Raw genomic sequence first — 21,932 nt, 5'->3', positions numbered from 1 at the left:
TTATAAGAGAATGGGAAGGGACCCTGCAATACCTCCAGTCAGACTTTATGGAGCAATGGTGCCCCCATAACATAAAAATCTCAGACATATTCAACGCATAACAGGAACCCGGGACAAAATGACTCCATCCGACCCGAGGGGAGGGAGGGGGGAGGGGGAAGGGAAAGTTATAAGTTTCAATGTTATCTTCTTTATGTAATATCGATGTAAAACTAATAAATACAAGTTTAAAAAAAAAAAATGAAATCAAGAGAAGGATAACATTGGTGGATCAAGGGGGATACTTCTTGTGACTTGTGCTGGTAATACGTCGGAATTGGAATAATCAGGACGCAATATCCTGAAGGTATATTTACATAAGGAGACTGGGTAGGGGAGAGTTATTACTTGAGCTTCAGTAGATTGTTATTTTTATATAGTAATTTTATCCAATTTTAAAAACCTCATTATATTAAAGGCAAAACCATTCCAAAATAATAGTTGTTAACCCCAGCGGGTCTTGCTTTTTTTGAGCGAGGTATACAGATAGGTGCGTTGCTGAACAGATGTCCGTTTGGTTGAGTTATATGATTGTTTATGTATGGTTGTATAAGTGGCGGTTGAGTGGGTGATAGCATATATAGACCATACACAACCAGAACTGTCCCCAGGCACTGTCCAGCTCATCCTTGTCTGGGTTGCACCATACCTGTGCCTCAGTTTTAAAGTGTCACCGTATGCTCAGGTAGTGTTACTGGTGGCCTGTTACTACTCTCATGTGACAGATATCGGAATACTAGCCCAATGTTTCCAGACGCTTCCAACAAATCCCAGGTTTTGGCATCATATGTATAGGAAGTTCCATAACATGTCCTGTTATATGCCAGGTACTAGTATGCAGTCCCCAGTCACTCACTTATGCACACACATCGGGTATTGCCATAATATGCTACTGCAAAAGTACCTTGTGCCAGGTATGCCACTGGTATGAAAAGAAACGAATACGTTTCATATGCTCTGGTACTCTTGTGACATATGACGAGTATTTTCACCATATGTAGTCCCTGCCTAGGGCCAGGGAGTTCTTCCTTAACTTTATATTCCTGCGCTGTGCCTATGTACTCCACCATACAATGCTTTATTACATTATAGATGTCCTCTCACAAAGGAGTAGGCCTTCATACCTGTCCAAACATAAACTCACATACATTTTTATTTTTGTATGGCGGTAAACACACCTCACAGGCTGCTACGGAGTGCTTGGAAGGTTGAGCAGTGAGAATTTAGTGGAAGGCGTTGGCGAAAAGATGAGGTTTTCTGAGTTTTCTGAATTCCAGATAGAAGATCCCAGTTCAGAGGGGACTCAAAATCCCAGAGGAGAGGACCAGAAAGCATGACGGAGGTCAGGTTCAGGAAAGAAGATCAGCGATTTCTGGAAGGCATAGTTCATGTTATCCTGATGTGACCTGGCCATGTGCCATGAATAGACAGTGTAGGGACTTGAGGGCCATATTGATGTGGTGGCCACCTGAGCATGGATCTGGCTTGATGGTTTTGGATCACTTGTAGCCTCTGAATCGATAGCCTTGCAATAGTCCAGGCTACAATAGTTGTACCAATTTGCATTTATAGAAATCCACACAGTAGCCCGTCTTTTTCGCTGACTCATTGGTTTGGGCCTTTTTTTTCTATCTCACATGTTTTACCATTTTTTGCTGCAAACAATAAATGGTAGCTTTGGGTGAGGCAATATAGGATGGAGGGATATAGAGGCGGTGGGGCGGATGGGAGAGCGTTTGCGTTGCTCTCCCACGTTTTGCAGCAACAAAGGTAATAAATATGCAGTAAAATAATTGGTAACCACCCCCACACGCTTACTCTGACATGCATACCTTCTTTCACACACACCTGCACGCCCACACCCATAGTCGCATACATTCATTCTCAAAAGTACATGTACAGGTGCCCGCACAGAGGAACACAGACATTTTGTTTTGTAGCACACCAAGTGCACATTTGCTTCTAGGAACTATGCACTATCACACACACATTCACTAACATACACATAATCGATGCATATACCAGCACACAGAGGCTGGTAAATAGATAATTGCCATCTGGTGCTGATCATTAATTATTCATTGTCTTCATTTACATCGACTGTGCTAAACGTTGAGAGGGGGTGGAGATATGTGGGGAAGAAGGCTTAAGTAAACATGTGTTATGCCATTTCTAAATGATTGACATTACCTCCTACCCTCCATCCATCTTTTTAGCCCATTAAGGGGATTACAGTGCAAAATCCCTGCTCTTTCAGGGAGCTGCTTTTACCCTTAGCACAAGCTGCTAGTGGGTGAGCACTGTATATTCTCGCCAGCTAGATGCAATATCAACGCGTGACCTCTTACTTTGGAAGTGCTAGTTGCTGAAATCAAATCAAAATGGCAATATGACGATTGGTAAATATGAAGATGGTCAAAATAAATTTGCCTGCTACAGTATTCATACACACATTTTTGTAACGTTCCTTTTATAATTATGAATGGATTGTGAATATACTAATTTGACTTGGACTGTACTTGTGGATGGGGGTCGCTATTAATTAAAAAATGGAGTGAAAGTATTTTCTCTGTAAGTAAATGCATGGTGGGGATTCCTTTTGAACGTATGTTCTCTAAGACAGTACACAATTCTGTGCGAGGTTGGTCCGACATTTACAGTAGGTTTTATTTTTTTATTGTTGCATCCATGGTTTATAGGAAACATTTCACAACATAATAAACAGTAGTACTCAAGGGCATTCTTTGTCTAATTGCAAAAACAAATCTGGTTCTGAAAGTTGTTTCATAAGTGATGACATCATCAAACACCACTGGAATACTTGCTGAAAAGTGTGTGTGTGAATTAGCCTTTTGCCTTGTTACATAGAGCAAGAAAGCTGGCGTTTTATAAATACATTGTGTGTTTTAATGAAGGAGGGGAGTGCACCCCCATTAAGTCTTCCATCGGGCCCTATTTCCCTCTTCCTTTCTTTTTTCTGCATGGCATATTGACAGCCTACGAGTTAATCCATTGAAGGTTTCCAGGGAAAATGTGTCTTGGAAGAAGTCAAGAGGATTACTGTTTTAGGAAAGGTTTAGGGGAAGTAAATGTTATTCTAACTGGAACGGCATAAATGGCTGGTGAGTTGCTCCTGCATCAATGAAACTTTATTGTAGTATTAGGTTTTGGCAAGTTGGGAGATCCTGGGTTTGAAGCCACACAGCCACATGTGTCAGGAATATTACTTCATACCGCTGGGGCCAATTTACAACTAAAAGTATATTTTTAAAAAAGCTTTAATTGCTTGTATTTTTATTGTATGCCTTTTTTTTAAATGATATGTTAGTCTGTTTATGCCAATACATGTTTTTGCATTTAGGTTCCTTTTCAAGGTAATAATTCTGTAACCAGTCAAAGAAAAAAGTATATAAAATAGAGATAGGCAAGAGATTATATCATGTAGTCACTTTATTGTTTTAAATATAAGATATATCCCTTAATTATAAATATGTATAGGGTTGAAGAATTTTTCATGGCTTGTTTCATACCCATTTATGAATTTGTTAGCCAGTATGATTGCTTTTGGCAGATTATAAAAAAATGTTTGGGAAAAGGTATGAAGGCGAAATGAGGGAAGACACATGAAGAGCTTTCTCAGAAGTATTGGGGCTAGAGGGAACACAGCGAAGAAAGGAGAACAAATAGGAAGTAGTGGGTAGTGCTGCCAGCAAGATTAAATAATTACTGGGTGGGAGTAGGGTTGATGGTGACACGGAGGAGAAAAATAAACAGCGTTCTCCGAAGTATTGGTGGAAGTTGGAACACAGTGTATAAAGGGGAAAAAATAGGAAGTGGTGGATGGTGCTGCAAGCAAGATTAAATAGTTGGTGAGCTTTTCTGGAATTGTTTAGCAGAGAGCCAAAAATCAGAAAATAAGCACAATGAAAGAACTGAAAAAGTCCCCTGGGGTGCACCAGGTTCCACTTGAACACACGGCGGAGTGCAAGGCTTCAGATAAAATAAGCATTTAGTGTGGTTTGGCAAGCTTGTCCATGCCAGACTAGAAGGTGCTGAGTCCAGCCTACCGGTGAAAATTTTAATCGCACTAATCGCTAAAGTGGCCGCAGTCTTTGCCTATTGAAATAATCCCATGTTTGCATGCCCCATTTGTCAGTTAAACTTGTGGTTAGAGGCATGGCATGGCATGCTAAAAAGTGAGTATGTTGCCTAGAAAGGCAGTTGGGGCTGAAAGTAATCTGAAAAGAACGATGTATTTGCATTGATAAGCTTGTATTGGTCAATGAGTTTGTGTATCTTGGAGTGAAGTTTAACTAACATGGACAAATCACATCAGGGTACAACTTTGAAAATAGTACATGAAGCACAGCCAAATATTCATTGGAAATCTTTGAAGCCCTCGTCATTTTCCTAGGACCCATTAAATATCGGTATTACCACCGATCGCTTTCAGGAAGGGGGGCGTGGGTCCTTGTGATTAATTAATGGTCATTGAAAAGGCTATACGTATAGGTAACTGTCTTCTTTTGAATTTGAAAGGCTTATTTGTATCAAGTGGAATCAGAGGTGTGCTTGGTATAAGAACAATATCCAAGTTCCACTGATTACACAGGCCTCTATGATGTGTCTTTGTAGATGCACAATTGTAAACCTTGTTCTATTGCAGAGTCCCTGGGATGGCATAAGATTGCATAGTAGCATAATTACAACACCTACTTTCAGTTTTAGCTCATGCAGAGGCACTCATCCTACAGTGTTCCGCTCTTTAGAGACTGAAACATTGAGCCGGTAATTAACTGTTCATTGACACTTGAACAGCCATGCCCCCTGTGAAGAGAAGTGGGGATGGAAAGAAGTAACTTGAAATGATTCTGAATGTTTGCGATAGTGGAAGGTGAAGGTGACCGTGTAGGACCATGCTCATTCCGTTTGTGAAAATGATAGCTGTTGTTGAAGTGGAAGGGCACACAGAGGTGCACTTTTCCATCTGGACAGCTGAGGGTAACCCTATATGGAAACATACCTAAGCGTTTTATATATATAGATGGGTCTTGAACACTGGTTCAATAATCCATCTGAGATTCCAGAGAATAGAACAAATTTAATGAGTAATACATTTCATTCCTACGCAGTGAACTGTGGAGAGGCAGCACAGGTTGTGCAAGAGTGAGTTAGAGGTTGCATTTTGCTCAAATCAAATATTGCCTTTGAACATATATTTATTTATTGGATATTTGTAAACCGCCTATGCAACAAATTGTGTTTCAAGGCGCCTCAAGGCAAAAAGAGGGTGGGGGGACAAGGGAGAAAGATACAACAACGGTCCTACTAGGCCTTATGACATTCAGATCGTGCAAGTGCAGTAACAAGAAGCTCGTGGGGCAGGGAGAGAGTACAAGTGAAAATTATTTATCTTGGGTCAAAGGTCGATGATCCAGAACTTTACTTTTTCCTTTAAGAAGTAACCAGCTCCCACTGCTAAGCATTGACTGGAAGCCATTGGCTGTTGTATTGTAATAATGACTGTTTTCCTACATTTCTAATAAACATTTTAGCGTTAATTGGAAAAGAAGAATATCTTCATGATCATAATGAATTATGTAGAGTCAGTGATGATGTATCTTTAACTGCTGTTTTCATATGTCAATATGATTTTATGAAAAAGTATTTTATTTTTTGAATTAATCGATTTTTGAGTTGTTGTAAATTGACTAGATTTTGTCATCTTCAGACCAAAAAGACAGAAACTTTTTTGGAGTCACCTGTTTGGTTGTTCATTCATTCATTGTCAGTCTAAGAAAATACATTTGGCATAGCCCTTGCCATACATCTCTAATAGATTCATTATTGTTCATGGTGATGTAGCAATGCCTTACCACGGTTATGCTTGTGCCTAATTAATTCCCATGTGGGTATGTTATTAATCAGTGATTGACGGTGGCCACTTTTTGCATACAAGACAAAGTTAGCTGCAGTTGGCTAGCAATGAATCTCGTCTCAATGTTGTTATTGTGGACATACGTTTCCAGACGAAGAAAAAGAATACTTTGTTTGCTGGAGGTCATTATCGGTTTCAGTTGGTTGATGTAAATCCATTCTAAGAATCTGTAGTTTTGACATAAGCCTGATCCATATTAATAAAAGTGTTACTCCTACGTCCCATCCCCTTTCCTCCATACTGTATGGGAGTCCCTCGCTAGGGACGGGAGACGGAAACCTTTTTCACCCCAAAAAATCTTTTTCCACTTTAAATTTAGAGGCGTGTGGGGGTGCGACCCTGGGAGCATGGCTCCCTTCACTCTGCCCACCAGCGCCACTCCTCAGTCGTCTTTTCTGCGTCGACAGGAACAGACCGCTTTCCCCAGCTCTCCTGGGTTTGGCTTCAGCCTTGTAATTCCACACGCTCTTCCCCGGATACTGTCTTTTTTGTTTTTGTCTTCTAATCGTAATCAGGTACTCAGTCCTCTGGTGCCACGGTCCTCCCCGGCGCATGTCGACGTCCTAGGGCTTCAGCAGGTGTCCAGCCTGCGAGGGGATCTTCCCCAAGTCCGACACCCACGCTCTTTGTCTGCGATGCCTTGGCCCCGACCATGGCTGGGAAGGTTGTACCGCATGCGACGCGCTTACACCGCGTGCTCTGAAGAACAGGTTAGCTCAGTCAAGGGAGCTCTTCGAGATACGCCTCTGGAGGACTTGAAGAACTTCGTCAGACACAAGTCAAGGCCACTCTTTGATATCGCACCCCTCAAGGGTAACTCCTTTCCTAGGAAACGTTAGACTGCGGGGGCCGTTCAGGTTCTCACACCAGCACCGGTACCGAGGCTCATTCAGCTACAGGCGGCCAAGCAGAGGGGTCACTAGATCCTTCCGGAGACAGTGCTGAGGGACCGGAAGGTTCTTTTACCGGGTGTCTACCAGTGGGGCTATGCCCTACTACCAGACAAATGTCTGAGGCGGCGACTGCACACAGCACTACCAGCGACTCAGCCGAGGGCTCCACGCCTACCAGGCCTTGACCTGAGGTGCAGGGTAGGCCCTAAGCTCCACCACCAAGAGTTAAGGAGGAGGCCGGTCCCAGTGAGCCAGGCACCACGATGCAGGCACGTGATGAAGAGCTCGACAAAATGGCTGCCGCGCCAGACAAGTTGGCCGGTCGTCTGACACCATCCTCGTTCGGGGAGCAGGTAGGAGATAGAGTGTCCAGGTGGGTCCGGTCTTCACCAAGTACATGGCCTATGGTCTATGGCTTATCTTTCAGCGTCGCAGGGTAGATATCCCATGCAACCAGCAAGGCAGAGTAGACCCAGGCCCCACAGTCGCCCGCTACTCCGTCAATACCACCTGCCACCCCACCAGCCTGTGAGGACAGGTTTTTTGAGAAATTCCTCACACTGATGAGGTCCCTTAAGATGGGCTCCATCCTTCGGGATGTTATCTGGAACATACTGCCATCAGTCCTGCCACCAGCGCCTATAGTCATTCCTCGTATGGCTCCGTCCCCTAGGTCCCGGCCCCGCTCCAGCCGCCCATGCCTGATCCTTCGATTCCGGCTCCCCTGCCTCCTACAAGTTCAGGCTGTTCACACCAGCCTCCGCTCCAGTCTCCACACCTCAGCTGCGACTCCCAGCACTCCTCCCCCGGCGCCAGACCAGCCTGACACCCGGGTGGACACCAATAACAAGGAGGACCCCAACACACCATCTTCAACCAAGGCCTTCCAAGAACGAATTGCAGGTTTGGTCGAATACTTGGGGCATCCACAGCCCGAGGTGGAACAACCAGCGGGGGTCCTGGCCGAGGTTCCCACTCTCTGCCCCGCGGCTAGAACAGGGATCCCGATGCAGAAGGACGTTGTCGCCTTGGCCAAAAAGGGATGGCTGAAACCCCATTCAGCCCTGTCTACCAACAGGCGCCTCGACACCAAGTACAGGCAATTGGAGGGGGAAACACTCTTGTTGTCGGCACACCCTTTTCCACACTCCTCGGTGATTGCCGCGGCCTCTATCTACTCGAAGCCGCAGTCTTCCTTGGCCACCTCGTCCTCTGCTCTGCTAGGCAAGGAGAAAATCTTGGATCCATATGACCCTTCGTCAGTCTAACGCAGATGCCATGCTCGCAGCCATTAACCAGAGGCTTTGGTGGAAAATTGCTGACTTCCTTCGAGAACCTCTGGTACACAGTGAGGCACGGTTTAAGGCGGTACTGGCAGAAACAAAGCTGGTGCATTAATACATCATGGAGTCCACTGTGGCGCATATTGACACCTCAGGCCGGGCCATCTGCATCACCACGGACATGAGAAGGACGGCGTGGTTCCGGGCTCCCAAGTTCAACCGAGACGTCCAGGAGTGCATATTGGACCTTCCATTCGAGGGTAGCGACCTCTTTGATTCTACCACAGTTGAGGAACTTGATAAGAAGAACAGTTCCCAGACTGCCATAGCCTTATCGATCCTCAAGAAATCCACACCCAAGACCTACAGTCAAACACGTTATGACAAGGGGCGGGCCTTCTGCGGTTCCCGGGGCTTCCAAGAACTACGGTCCAGGCAGTCGGATTGTTCGCCGAGTCAACACTGCCGCAAGCAGCACAAAGTGGGAAATAAGGGCTTCTTTCAGTCCCCTTTCTCAGCCCCAGGCTCAGAGAAAAGAAGGCATGACACTCCCCTCCGGGTCCACGTGTCTCCCGGGGGGGCAGACTTGCCCTTCACGCACAGCATTGGCGTGTAAGGTTCGCGGACCCCTTGATTCTATCAGTAATGTCCTCGGGTCTCCGCCTACCAGTACCTCCTTCCCCACTCACCACTCCCACAGATTGGGACGACAACTCTATTGGCGGAAATGTGATTGCTTGTACAGAGTCAAGCAGTGGAAGAAGTCCCAGCCTCCCAGCGGACCATGGGCTTCTACTCCAGAATGTTCACCTTACAGAAGAAGAACCAGGCTGACCTGAGAGTTGTATTGGACCTTTCCACCCTGAACCTTTCACTTCCGCTTCAAAAGTTCAAGAGGGTTACCCCAGCTCTTATTGCGGAGACACTGTGCAAGGGAGACTGGATGTGCTCCCTGGATCTGAAGGATGCATACCTGCATGTCCTGATTTGGCAGCCACATCGATCCTTCCTGAGGTTGTGGATCATGGGCTTTCACTTCCAATATAAGGTTCTACCCTTTGGCCTCAATTCAGCCGCCAGGGTCTTTACCAGGCTTATGAATGCAGTGGCAGCCCATCTCTGGGCCCAGGGGTACCATGTTCCATAACTAGACTGGCTCATCAGGGCGAGATCTCTGGAGGCGGTCCAGCACACCTCCTCCGCCCTCATTACTATGCTATACGAACTGGGATTTTCCATCAATCTCAAGAAGTCACAGCTGGAGCCAACGCAGAGCCTGGCTTTCCTGGGACTCATCTGGGATACGAGCTCCGAGAGAGTTTTTCCCAGGAAGATTGCAGCCATCAAGATTTCCCAAAGATTTACTTTGAATAATTTGTATTAGGTTTTGGCTATTAGTTGGTATAAGCCACCTATAAAGCCGAAACTATTGACATACATATACACACTGCTCACACACAAACTGCCTGATCCATGCAGGCATTGCTTCCTCATACTGACTGCCCAAACACAATGCTGTAAGGAAGGCATGGTATCAACAGTAAAACGGACACAAGTGACCACAGTTCAAGGTTGTTCATTGAACTTAAAAAAGGGTTTGAAAAACGCCTATCTAATCCTAAATCTACGGATGGGAGCAAGCTACGACCATCAAATAATAACAAAGCCCTAATAGTGTCTTGTCAAAATAAGAGGGCCTTTACTAATGAACCTATTGCCAATCATTACCTCTAAATACAAAAAGTGTGGGAAACAATGTTACGAAAAAGAAAGAAGTGTTCACAAAATGATATGTCAGGATGTTCAGGGCGTTGGCCTCCCTTCCCCCACATTTTCAGCACAGGACAAAGCGGTACACTCAAGCTTAGCACAGTCTCTGGCCTCTCTAGCATGAGGATGCAGTTCAATCATTAGCATCAGGGCCTTCCATGCCCAAGTCTCTTTGTCTTTCAAAGTCTCTTCATTCAGAGGGTTTGATGCGACAAACAAACGATAAGTTCTTTTCCTCTTTCAGATTTTCACAAGTACTCAATTTCTTAGGCGATTCATTATTTACCTCTTATCCCCCTCAGCCGGGCTCAGATCCTCTCAACACAATGTTCGTAAATTATTTATGCATCCAATTTCTCATAGGATATTCTGTCTCTGGGGACTCATGGATCACCCTAGATCCCCCTCATTGGTGCTCAGATCTTGGATACCCTCAGTCGTGCTAAGATCCCTTTTAACACAATGTTTAATTAGTCTCCCTCGCCGGGCTCGGAATAATTCCAATTTCCAATATAACTTTACACAAACTTGCTTTAACCAAAAGCTTTTAGCTGATCTACCTCTGCCGGGCTCGGACCAACTTCATATACTTTTCTATCAACTATTGAAGACTTTCGAATGTGCACATGGTTTTGCTTGACCCGTTGCAGGACCACTTCGATTTCACAATTCTTTATCACTCTTCACATTTGCCACCTTTCAGCTGGGTACCTAACAGAGACTTTCGAGTGAGCACCCATGTGGTGCCAGGCCACTCTGTCTATGGTATTGTATCTTGGCTTCAAAGTTAAATCACTCATCTGCTGTGTAATTGTGTTCGCGTCGCATGCCACATAGGCTTCATACACTGTTGTCTTCAGTTTTCACTATACAATGTTGCCGCTTGCAACCATGGCTTCAACACAGAACGGTCTGGTATCAGTCTCCCCAACTCACTGGCTTTGCTGACTTAACTGGCGCTGCTTTGTTGTAGGAGCCAAGGACAGTACCACAGTGGCAAACAGTTCTCCCCGCCTTGACTATCAACGCGGGAGAGCCCCGGGTACCTCCGACACACAATGCAGGATTCTTCAACCTTGATTCCTGGTCTTAAATTTCCTATTTCCAAAGGTTCATGAAAGCAACAGTCTTTTGTTGAAAAGGTCAAGGGCACTTCCCTCCTGGCAATTCTCTTCGATTCTGCCGTCTTTCACCTAGTATTAAACTGCCATCTTGGAACTGCTGTTTCCTCATGTGCTTTGCCTTGCTCAGAGTGTGCTTTCTTGCTCTGTCTTTTATCCGTGTGGTGAAGTGTAATGGAAGTCAGGTGTGTGTAATGGTCAGCAGTAATTGTCTGACCCTGCCTGACCATTGTATTGGGACATGTCAGGTATACGGCTCTGGTGTTGGCCCGTGAGCTGTCGGTGAGGAAATGTTTGTGTTGGGGCGGTTTGAGTTCCTAAGCTTGGTAGGATGGGGTAAAAGTGTTACAGGTTAGGGGATACCGAGTCTCGCCATCCGGTGTCCCACTTCCACTCCCTGAAGATCCCTCACCCAGGTGATCCTCCCGCACTGGTCCACCCCAGGAACTGGATCCAAAAGCGATGGCCGTGTCCTGGCCACCTGGATGACAGATCCCCAGGGACTAGCGAATGATATGACTTCAGGTTTCTCACACTGCTCACACACGCACACACCCTGCCCCCAAACACACACACAGCCACACATTGCCACCATTAACAATGCCCCCCCCACACGCACGCACACACACACACAATACTCCGCAAATACACACTGACATGGCCCACACAAACAGCCCCCACCACACACAGGTGCGCAAACCCCTTGCCCCGCACTCCTCCCCCCCCACACACAGACCAATCCATGCACAAATAGGGTTGCTGTCTTGGAAGGGATTATGCAGCGTTTTTACGCATAAATTGCACAAATTAATAATAGGGGGATATGCACTTATCCACGGATGATTGCAGTTTTGTTCAATCCATGCACACTACCTGCAAATGCTTTTCACACACAATGGCCACAGCCACACACACACACTGCCCCTCACATTCTCACTGCCCCTCAGACACACACTAATTGCCCTCCAAACACTGACCCTTTTCCACAGACCCACACATTGCCCCCACACACTGCCCCCACACAATCACACACTGCCCCCTCCACACTCATCCCACACATTGTGGCCATACAAACAATGTGGTTCACTTACACTGCTGCGCATGCACATCGACTGTCTGCCCCCATGGACGTTGCCCTGAAACGCACATTGTGAGCTGCCCCCAAGAACACTGTGGCCCCACACACAAGGCCCCCACACACACTGGCCCCTACACACAGTCACATGCAAACACTACCACCACCCAAGACCCTATATAGACTTCCCCAACACAAACAATGTATACCAAGTGCCACCACACACTCCTCCCACACACTCTGCGATTCCACCACATGCACTTCCTCATCACATACTGCCCCCACACATGCTGATCTCCACACCCACTCACTGCCCACACACCCATGATCAAACGTGCACGCACTCACTGCCCACTAATACAAACCAAGGCCTAAAATAAGCAATGTTGCCAGCAATCTGCTATGTAATTCTGTATTACATTGTCACTTGTGGCACAGGTGGTGATTTTTTATTACCCTATTCAATGAAAACACAGCTCACCCTCCATTCCTCTCTTATCAGTGCTCTCCCCATCGCCCTTTTCTCTTGTTCACTGCAAGTTCAAAGGGCCTAAAGGAGATAGAGTGCAGCAGTAATCATCTACTCCATTCTTAAATGCCAAAGGCCTTTGTAGGAGAGCTAGTCAAGAAACATTGTTTTCAAATAATTGCAAACCAGAAATCAACCAGGATGATACTTTTATTAAGCCACATATATTATGTTTGGCAAAGACCAGTATGTGGCAAAACCCTTGCAATTCCATTGCTAAAAATATAAGTTGTTACATAATGCATAATTTCTACTGTAAAACACTGCATAGTCTCCATGTTTTTAATGAAGGTTTAGTGTATCTAAATCTCAGTGTCAACTATATTTCATTTTGTAAGGGGTAGGTGCATAATATTGACGAGTGAACACTTATGAAAACGTACATGATCACACAGCCAAATGCTTTTGATGGAAAACCTAATTCTGTGACTCCTCGTCATTCTATCTTATTACCCTATTGTTACAATATTCCACCTAGATTGCCTAGTTCGCTGTCTGCTATGCCATCCACTCTGCTTAGTCTCTTACTTTCTTTCCTCATACATAATGAATACACAAAGCTAACTAGATGTTAACTAGATGTTTATAATAATCAATAGTTCCTTTTAGTCTGTACATGTACAGACCTACTGCAATACCATACGTAATCCGTCTCCAGAGCTCGCTTTGCTCTATGATAATGATTTAATTATAAATTAGCACCTGGGAGAGAGAGCTGGCCAGTCATGAGTCCTGGAGCGAAAGTATGCTGCTCCGCTGCCCACCCTTCTACTTGTCCTTTAAGGCGGTGCCCCGGGCTGAGCCCCCACTGAGTGCCTCACCTCGATCACCCCCGCCCCACCAAAACCCCCAGCCTACTCCCCTGCCCGTTCACCTGCTCACCTTCTGGCCCACATCCAGGTCCTGGAAATAGTTATTTCCAATCGCTGACATGTGAAATTTCTTTTTAAGGCAAGCATATAATTGCGCACAGCCTGGCTCCATTCATAACTATAATAAATGCTATACTTGGGCCTACCTGGCTTCTGCTGGAGGGCAATTACCGGCCATACCCTCCCCCGAAAGTTGTATTTAACACTATATAGACTTTGATGTCTTTGACAGCGAAGGGCCATCTTGTCCACCTGAAGTTGACAATTACCCTGCATGCTGCAACGTCCTACTATATACTTCCTCTCCAGCTATGACTTTCCTTTAAAATTGTCAATCTTTTGATATATGAAACTTCTGAGCTTCTTCTTACTCAGTAAATGATGGGACAAGCATACAGTATATGGGTTACTCCCCGGTGCAACACCAGCTGCACGAACCGTGCACTGAAAACTGTTTTTGGAATCTTTTATCATATTTATTTATGTGTGTCTAACCTTTATATTTTACAGACACTCTCACCTCACTAATGTTCCACTTCAGAGGTACACAGACATTCTGTTTTGTTGCTCATGTTATGTCTTGGGTACAAATCGCTTCTGGTGATTTTAAAAATATGAGCACAAAATTGCTAATCAAATAAGTTAGTTTGCAACTGCTAATCCATTTTTGAAAACTGATGTATGCCTTGCAAACACTGTCCATACAACACACATTGCTCCCCCACAAACACTGCTCTCCCACATATCCATCAACCCAAACACATTAACCGCATACACTGCCTCCCACATTGCCCCACCACACACCCACTGGGACGCATGCACACTGACATGTTCCATGCTGACACTAAAGCCAAAACGGTTTGCTTTGTCAATGCAGATTTTTAACAGGACTTCAATGTAATGAACATATCTAAATCAGGTGGCTGAAGGAGCATTTGTATTACACCAGTAGCACATTTGTAACTGCAATTACGCCATTATTTCTAAGCAGGCTGCTCAGAAATAACACTGGCATGCCAAAGTTTGATGTTACTGCTTGATGGAACTCGCTTAAGGAGATCGAAGGAGGATTTCTTTTGGGCAGATAGGGACAGGTAGTGTGTAGAAATGTCCATAGGGATTAGCATGGCCATGGGCTGTCAGTGGATGATTAAATAACCAAACACCATCCGCAAAGCTGCGTGTCCTTCCTCACAGGCACATCTCGCTCCTCGCTGCACTCAAATGCAACCGTTTTGCTTCTTAGAGCCGCTTATGCACCACCTAATAGCCAAAAGTAAAAATAATCTGTGTCGACTGATAGAAATTTTTGCTAGCCAGAACAATAACGCTTCTCTTACAGGCACAATTCTAAAACTTCCCCCAATTTACACTTTACACAGTAAGTACAAAATTGCTGATACTGTAACAGAGCCTTCAATATAATGCACCTGGCCATCACTCAATATATGGGTCTGCCATTTTTAAAAGGAGTACCATTTTGTTTTGTTTCAGGTAAAATTGTGAGGCGGATTTTGCGACAGATTGCCAAAGGAGACCGAGAACTGGGGGACACATCAACGCTTGCGGATCCTGCCATCATTGACCAGCTGTTTGACAATAGACTAAAGACTGTAGCCTAGGCTTTAGTTCTGTATAAAAAGTTGCAGGGGGAACCGACAAACACACAGATGAATGTAGAAGAAGCAGACGCAGCTACGGAAGCATCACGGAATGGGTGGTTTTGTTTGTCACCTACATCTTGTTTTCATTTTTTAGCAGCTAATAGTTCCATGTGATTGGTTTCAGATCCGAAATTAAAGGGGGGTGGTGGGTTTGCGCAATCGGACCTTTGAGGTGGTTTGTCATGTTTGTGTCTGTCTTCAAAATGTTAATGTTGATTGTCAAAATTGACCCCATATACAACTGTGCCCCTCGTACATATACTGTGCATTCTTCCATGACTTTCTTAGTATTTTGCTTTCCATTGATCTCATTCTTTTTCATAGATTTCCCCCTGTTTGTGGTGTTCTGGTATGCTGCTGACATAGGTCCTACGGCGTGCACTGAAGATGGTGCTTTACAGTGTTTGGATGAAGCCGTTACCTCGTTAGCGTTTAGTTATGGGGGCCAAGAGTGAAGGCCATCCTGAAAGACTAAGCGCGTCAATGACAGTCCGAGGCACCACGCTCCTGTAGGAAAGGTTGAATTTGCGTCAGGAACAGTTTGTCGTACGTGTTTTCATCACGCTAGTTCAGCTGAGATAGGTCTCAACTTCTCCATACCTCATACTGAGCTGTGATCCAGAAGTCTTTTCCGAGGGCTTTACTTGTGAGAATTGTAGCCCACGGGAAGGATCATTGCTCAAATTCTGTTTTGGATAAAACTTGAATTTTCAGATTGGTATTGTATTCCTAATGAACCATATGTTCAAATAGGAACCATTCCCAGCTACAAAGGAAAGCAGGTCATCTTCCTAGTGTTTTGGGTTCCGATGGGTTGTCTGGTAGCCCCCTTTGTCCAAGGTAGTAGTAAAAAATGGGGAATTTGCAGTGAACAGGCTGTCGATTTAATATCTGCAGTAAAAGTCCAGGAGTTCTTGCCATGAGTTCTTCCTCTTAGTATCTTAGAATGTGGTTTGGCCTACTGACTATATGATTTCCCAAGTTAATGCATTTTCTGTCAAAGGTGTGACCTGTGTTTTTTTTATATGCGGCCATTTTGACGTCGTCCTCCCTTGTGATCAATGATCTGTCATTGTTATGAATGTGGTGGGCCAGGCTGCTGCAGCGGCATTATTCCAAGTGCAATCAGCCTGCAGTAGCCAAGCATCCAGTCCAGTCATTCTAGCTTGGAAGTGTTGCTATTAGAAGATCATACTTGTGCCGTGGTCCTCTCAAATGGAAGCAAGCAGGTTCCCGTCTGGGTCTTGTTTCTATCTTCATTTTTCGTTCTGGGAAATGAGGTTTGGTGGGACGACTGCTTACATTGGGCTTCCTAATCATCTGACTTTAGAAGTGTACGTATCAGGTCTTAATGGCATGCACCCACTCTACCGGCCAGTCTCCTTCCCTCTCTGCTGCGTCTGATTGCTTGAATGAAATGCCTCTTTAATAATCCCCTAATCTCGAAGAGTGGCTGGGAGTAAGTAACTCCAAATCGCCCCAATGATCGTCTTGGTTGAGGGGAATAGCATGTCTTTGCTAAAGCTGAAGTACCCATTGGGAATATGTGAAGGTATATTTTTGTACATGGTCTCATCAACAAGCATGCACCTCATGTAAGCTACAAAGATGCTATCTTGAAAAAAGCCATTTTAATATATTGACTGTAATCTGGGATTCATTTTATTGAGTAAAACTATTGTTTATTTTAGTGTGTGTAGGCTTTTCCATGCTTTTATAAGTTGGGAGGTTATTCTTGGCGTGAAAGGGAATTTTGGGAAGGGGGCTCAGGGGTAATCGGAGCACTTCGTAAGCATTTTTTTTGTAGCTCTTTTGGTACTGACATCTGTATAGATAATACTTTATAAAGTCTAAACCTGACTGTGACATTGCCAGGCTCTCAAGCAAGTCTCTGTATTGAGGACACACGAACGTTTCCTCATACGTGCAGCCATGTCTAAATTATCAGCAGTTGGTCCAGGTTGTTAAGATTTTATTTTTAGTTAGGGTCAATTCAGTGGCATTATTTTGCTTCCCCTCTCCTTTTTTAAAGACATGTCTTTCCCATTATAGAAGAATGAAAAGTGAAAATGTTTTGAGCTTTTCAATCATTTCCATTTTTGGCTGCTTGACAGATAGCATTGTCGGATACTTCTTTTCTGTTTAATACTCATTCATGTTCACAAAATTGACTTTCTCTCAGCTGTGTGACAACATTGGGGCAGCGTAAAAAGGCTTCAAGAGACAATTGGGAGTTTATCTTCTGAAATGTCCTTGTTTCAGCATGTGTATGGGCAATACATTGTGTGCTCAGCAAGCCTATAGTAGTCCCAGGATCCCATCCACTATGGGCATGTGTGCAGTCTACTGCCAATCGCATGGAATAGCTTGGAATGGACTCTCATTTAGGCTTGGCTAGGCCCAGCTGCGGTTGCTAAGCATGTTCAGACAGAGTTCAAGGAAAACCAGCAGAGCCACTATGACCAACTCACTTACCCATGTCAAGCCATGGAGCCCAGCTATATCGGTTCCCAACAGCTGTGGGATAGATCGCCCCCAATACATCAGGAAGGTATCACCCCTCTCATTTGTGGGAATGGAATGGAATACTTGCAAGTTCTTTGATTTTGGGAAAAACATTCCACTGCACTACATGGCTATTGGAAGCCTCAGCCATTTTGTTTCTCATGTACTTATTGGTCCACACCTGACACAGGTGTCAATGAGGGGTTCGCTGCTGTTTGTTTGACTTTTCGGAGAGATGTAAGGCTTCTTTTTTAAAAATATCCAGCAACTGATGTGGTCATTCAACAGATTTTTTAACTCCGATGTCACAATTAAAAAATACAGTAAACTGATTCAATTAGCTTGCCGCTGTTAGATAAAGTCGAATCGGGCCATTTGATGAGTCGTTTGAGAGAAGTGCAAATCGCTTCTTCCTGCATCGGGTCCGTTTGGGATGAGTAAATATGGCAAGGTGAAATAACGTTACAAGCCTTCCTAGATTGTTCCTCTTCACTGTGAAAATGTGTCCGATTCTGTGTAAATGTGAGCCATCCAGCCCCAGGATATGAGAGTCCCCAATCTCAAACTGGTGAACAATGCAGAGGTTCTGTGAGTCTATTTCATCTCTCAAAGCAGTTTCCAACAAATATACTGAAAAATGTACTCTGCTGTCATTATTCCTTCTAATCTTTAACATTGTGTACCCCTCTTCATAATATTGCTAACAAAAACCATTGCCATCTTAAAAAGTTCCTCTGTGTCAGGGGACGGTGATGGTAACAGACTAATAGCACAATAGAATGTACTGACATACCCACATTGCACTCTAGTCTGACACCGCAGAGGTTTTCAATGATCACAGATCACTTTTACTACAGCAGAATTTGGAATCTAGGACCTGTTTTGCTGAATGACAAATGGCTGATCTGTCTGTCAGCGATCATCTTTTTCTGTTGCACCCAATGCTTTATTACCTCTTCTTTTGCTATTTGGCATTATTGTAATATTTCAGTACTTTACCATTTATTCACCAGGCTTAAGCTACCAAAGAAGCAGACTTTTTAAAATGGTGTTTTCTTCTTATGCATGTTTATACGTGCAGCGCCTCACCTGTACAGACTGCTTTGGTCAGGAGCATAAGGGCGTTGGAAGAGGCAGAATGGTGATGAGGCCTCTGATCCTGATCTTTAAGATCGGGGTGACACCAGTGAGCCCAGAAGACAAATATATAATTCCCCTTCCTGATCAAGTTCTGTACATTTTCTGTAGTGGAAGTCTAATGCCATCAGCTGTTTTTGGGGGTCCTGGTCCTCAGTTGTCACCCCTGATGTTGGAAGTTTATCAACACAAAGCCTATGGTATCATCACCATCAGGGTTTTCAGCTGTAACTTCAGTGTCCCTAATGGTGTAGACTGCCATACTGGCTTGGGAGGGTCTGCTTTCCTCTGTGCTGGCGAGAGGTTTCCAAGTCATGCTCTTTTTCAGTTGTACCAAGCAATGGTCTTTAAGTTCACTGATATGGCTAGGAGATAATTGGCAAATGGTTTCACTGCTTGGGGACATCTAGTTTAGTCTGCATGCTTTGTTCTTATTTAACAGACACAAGACTGCAAACATTGTCACCCTATTGTCCGCGGCTAGGAAGCATTTCCCATTTCCTTCATGAGAAAGACAGCACTATTGCTGCAGGAGTCATTCTTTTTTTAACCAATAACTAGTTGAAGTCCTAAGTATGTGCAGACGATAGAACTTCCAAGACGTCTCCAACAGTACTTGAAACTTTGATGGGAGCATTCCCCCAAAGAGCTCTCACCCATGTCACCTCAGTGAGGAAAGGGTATCTTCTTTTTGGTTTAAGAGCATCCGGATATCTGACGTGGGATTCTGGAGCCAACGGAGGGATATGTTGTGCAGCTCCTTCAGCCACATCTTTATACCCCTTTGTCCCACCAATAACTTTGGAAACTGTAGGCCCTTTTCATTTTATTCACAATGGCAAATAGTGGACACAATCATAGCTTTACGAGTTACATGAAGGGTTTTGTGACTTGAGGGAACAAAAATAATTCGTAGAAAAAGTAAAGTTAGATTAAAGATTTTGCTATGGCCTGGCTCTTTCCTACTTTTAAACACTGGCTATGTAGTCTTGCTCACCAAAGAGTTCCTCAGGTTGGTGCTGGCAAATCACCATTAAAAGTCCACCATTTTGACTTCTGGTCAAATCAGAACTCCAAGAGTATTCCAACAACAGATGACTGTCTTGGCTACACAGCTGGGAAGACTGATTGTGCAGCTGTTTCGCTGCCTGGATATATGGCTCATATAGGCATCACCCACAGGATTGGCCTACAGATCACCTTTACATGTGGCCTTCTTCTTGGGCTGTTTTGAAAACCGAGTGAAATATGATTTAAGGTAATGGCCAGTAGGCTCTTTTCCTGTGGACCTGAGTACAGTAGGCTATGCTCCTGCACATATTAGCATTAGAAAAACCAGGTTAATCAATGTACCTTTTACCTTGCAGGTTTGTGCACTGTGCAGGAAAGAGAAAATCATATCTGGTAGTTTTAAGAAAATATCCATTCTCTTTGGCTCTGTTCACTTGATTTGATGTGGGATTATGAAGATCTGGGTTGTTAAACCAGGAGGAATTGGATAGTTCACATGTTCGACTGTTGCCCGAGATTTTTAGAATTGTGACCCGTCTTTTGTTCCAGTGGAATTTCATTTTTTGAAATATTTTTTTTTTCTTAACGAGAAAGCATTCCTTTTAACCAAAGCTGTTACCTTTAATTTAGTAGTCCTGCTACAAAATGCATTTGAGGACCTGCTTTTTTCCAGATGATTGCCTACTGATCACAGCAGGGTCTGCACAGCTATCCTAAAGTGAAGGCGGCAAACCAGAAGTTCACCAGGCTTCCTGCGTGCACAGAATAGTGGGAGGAACTTCCATGCACAGCACACAAGGCACTCTGAAATGTTTACCTGTTGGTAGGAGTGCTAGATAAAATCTATAAATCAATGAATTTTTTTGACTAGAGGAATTGGGTTTGTATCCTGTGTCTAAATGCATACATTCTGAAAGGCAACCAACTTTGTGGGGTGCTGGCGAGGACATGCCTAATGATTTTACACAAATGTCTACAGGCAGCCCTTGAAGGCCATTTAGATAAGGTGATGAGTTTGATCCGGGCTGCTGAATTCTTTATATGACTCAAGCATGCTGAAGTTTCAGTGAACCTAGATACAAACGGCGTCAATGATGTAGACTTCTTTGGAAGAGTAATTTCTTTTAATGCTGTGTCCTCTGGAAGACGAGTGAGATGCAGGCCTTTCCTGTATAGTTTTACTACATTGTTAACCATGTGTATTAAGTTATCCTCCATACCGATCTTCACATTATACCTAAGGTGGTCTTCTGCTGCTTACCATTTAAAGTCATATTTTGCTCTGATGGTCTGACCACAGGCCCTTTCTCTTTTGGGAAAAGGATGGTATACGGCAGGAATTTTGAGGGGCCTTTGCACGTTGCCTGTTAAGATCCATGCTTTTGAGCAGGACAAACCAACTTGTCATGGTTTTTGGCAAAAAATGCACTGAATTACCTTTTGCGATACACTGGGGTCAGATGCAAGGCCCTCTTTCAGATGCTCCACTCTTTTACCTGGCACATTTCCCAGTCCAGGGAGGTTAGATTTGATGGAGTAGCCCTTTACAAGCTTTTTGTTTGGCTTTGCTTTTGGTCTAAGATGAACTCCTGGACAAACCATAGACTTTAAAGGAGTGGAGACAAAGCGTACCAGTAATATACTATTCCTGCCTTTCCTTAATTCCACAGCTGATCATCACATTCCCCCGAGTTGCCCCTATTTGACTTGCGTTGTCAATGTTCTGATGGCATTCTATCTTTGGCGCTGAACTGAAGCCACTGGTGAACCATTGGGAGGGCTCACAAAATGGCAAGTGGTAACTGGCACACTGTCTTCTGGTCCATTTCAGATGTTGGGCCTTATTCAAGTTGGTGATGTGCTAACAGGACACATAAAATAAACAGAGCATTTACTAACATTGCCATTAAAAGCAGTATGCTGTTTTGTCCTGTTTTGCATATGTCCACTCTTATTCCAAAATTAACAACAACCTGCTTCATTGTGTAAAACCTATTATGTATTTAGAGCTGCCTCTCTCGTACATATAGGAGTGATCCATGCTAACTAAAGCAGGTCTTTCCTTGAGGTTATTCCCTTGACATGATAGATGAGA

The 21,932-nt window shown here is 44.3% G+C and overlaps 1 protein-coding gene across 2 annotated transcripts in view; it reads left to right on the top strand.

Annotated features, from left to right (window-relative positions):
• ACSS2 (acyl-CoA synthetase short chain family member 2) overlaps nucleotides 1-16,874 on the top strand; it is a 948,517-nt gene extending 931,643 nt beyond the window's left edge. Inside the window, exon 18 of one of the 2 annotated variants that reach the window (XM_069652109.1) lies at nucleotides 15,015-16,874. In XM_069652109.1, coding sequence (XP_069508210.1) covers nucleotides 15,015-15,142 — 128 coding nt within the window. In that variant the 3' untranslated portion in view covers nucleotides 15,143-16,874. The remainder of the gene's footprint in view (nucleotides 1-15,014) is intronic. The other variant, XM_069652108.1, reaches the window with a different exon arrangement.
• The last annotated feature ends 5,058 nt before the right edge of the window (nucleotides 16,875-21,932 follow it).

Source organism: Ambystoma mexicanum, chromosome 3p, assembly GCF_040938575.1.
Source record: "Ambystoma mexicanum isolate Mex_15411 chromosome 3p, UKY_AmexF1_1, whole genome shotgun sequence".
NCBI lineage: Eukaryota > Metazoa > Chordata > Amphibia > Caudata > Ambystomatidae > Ambystoma > Ambystoma mexicanum.
The sequence above is the reverse complement of the archived record's forward strand: the minus strand, read 5'-3'. Positions and strand labels throughout refer to the sequence as shown.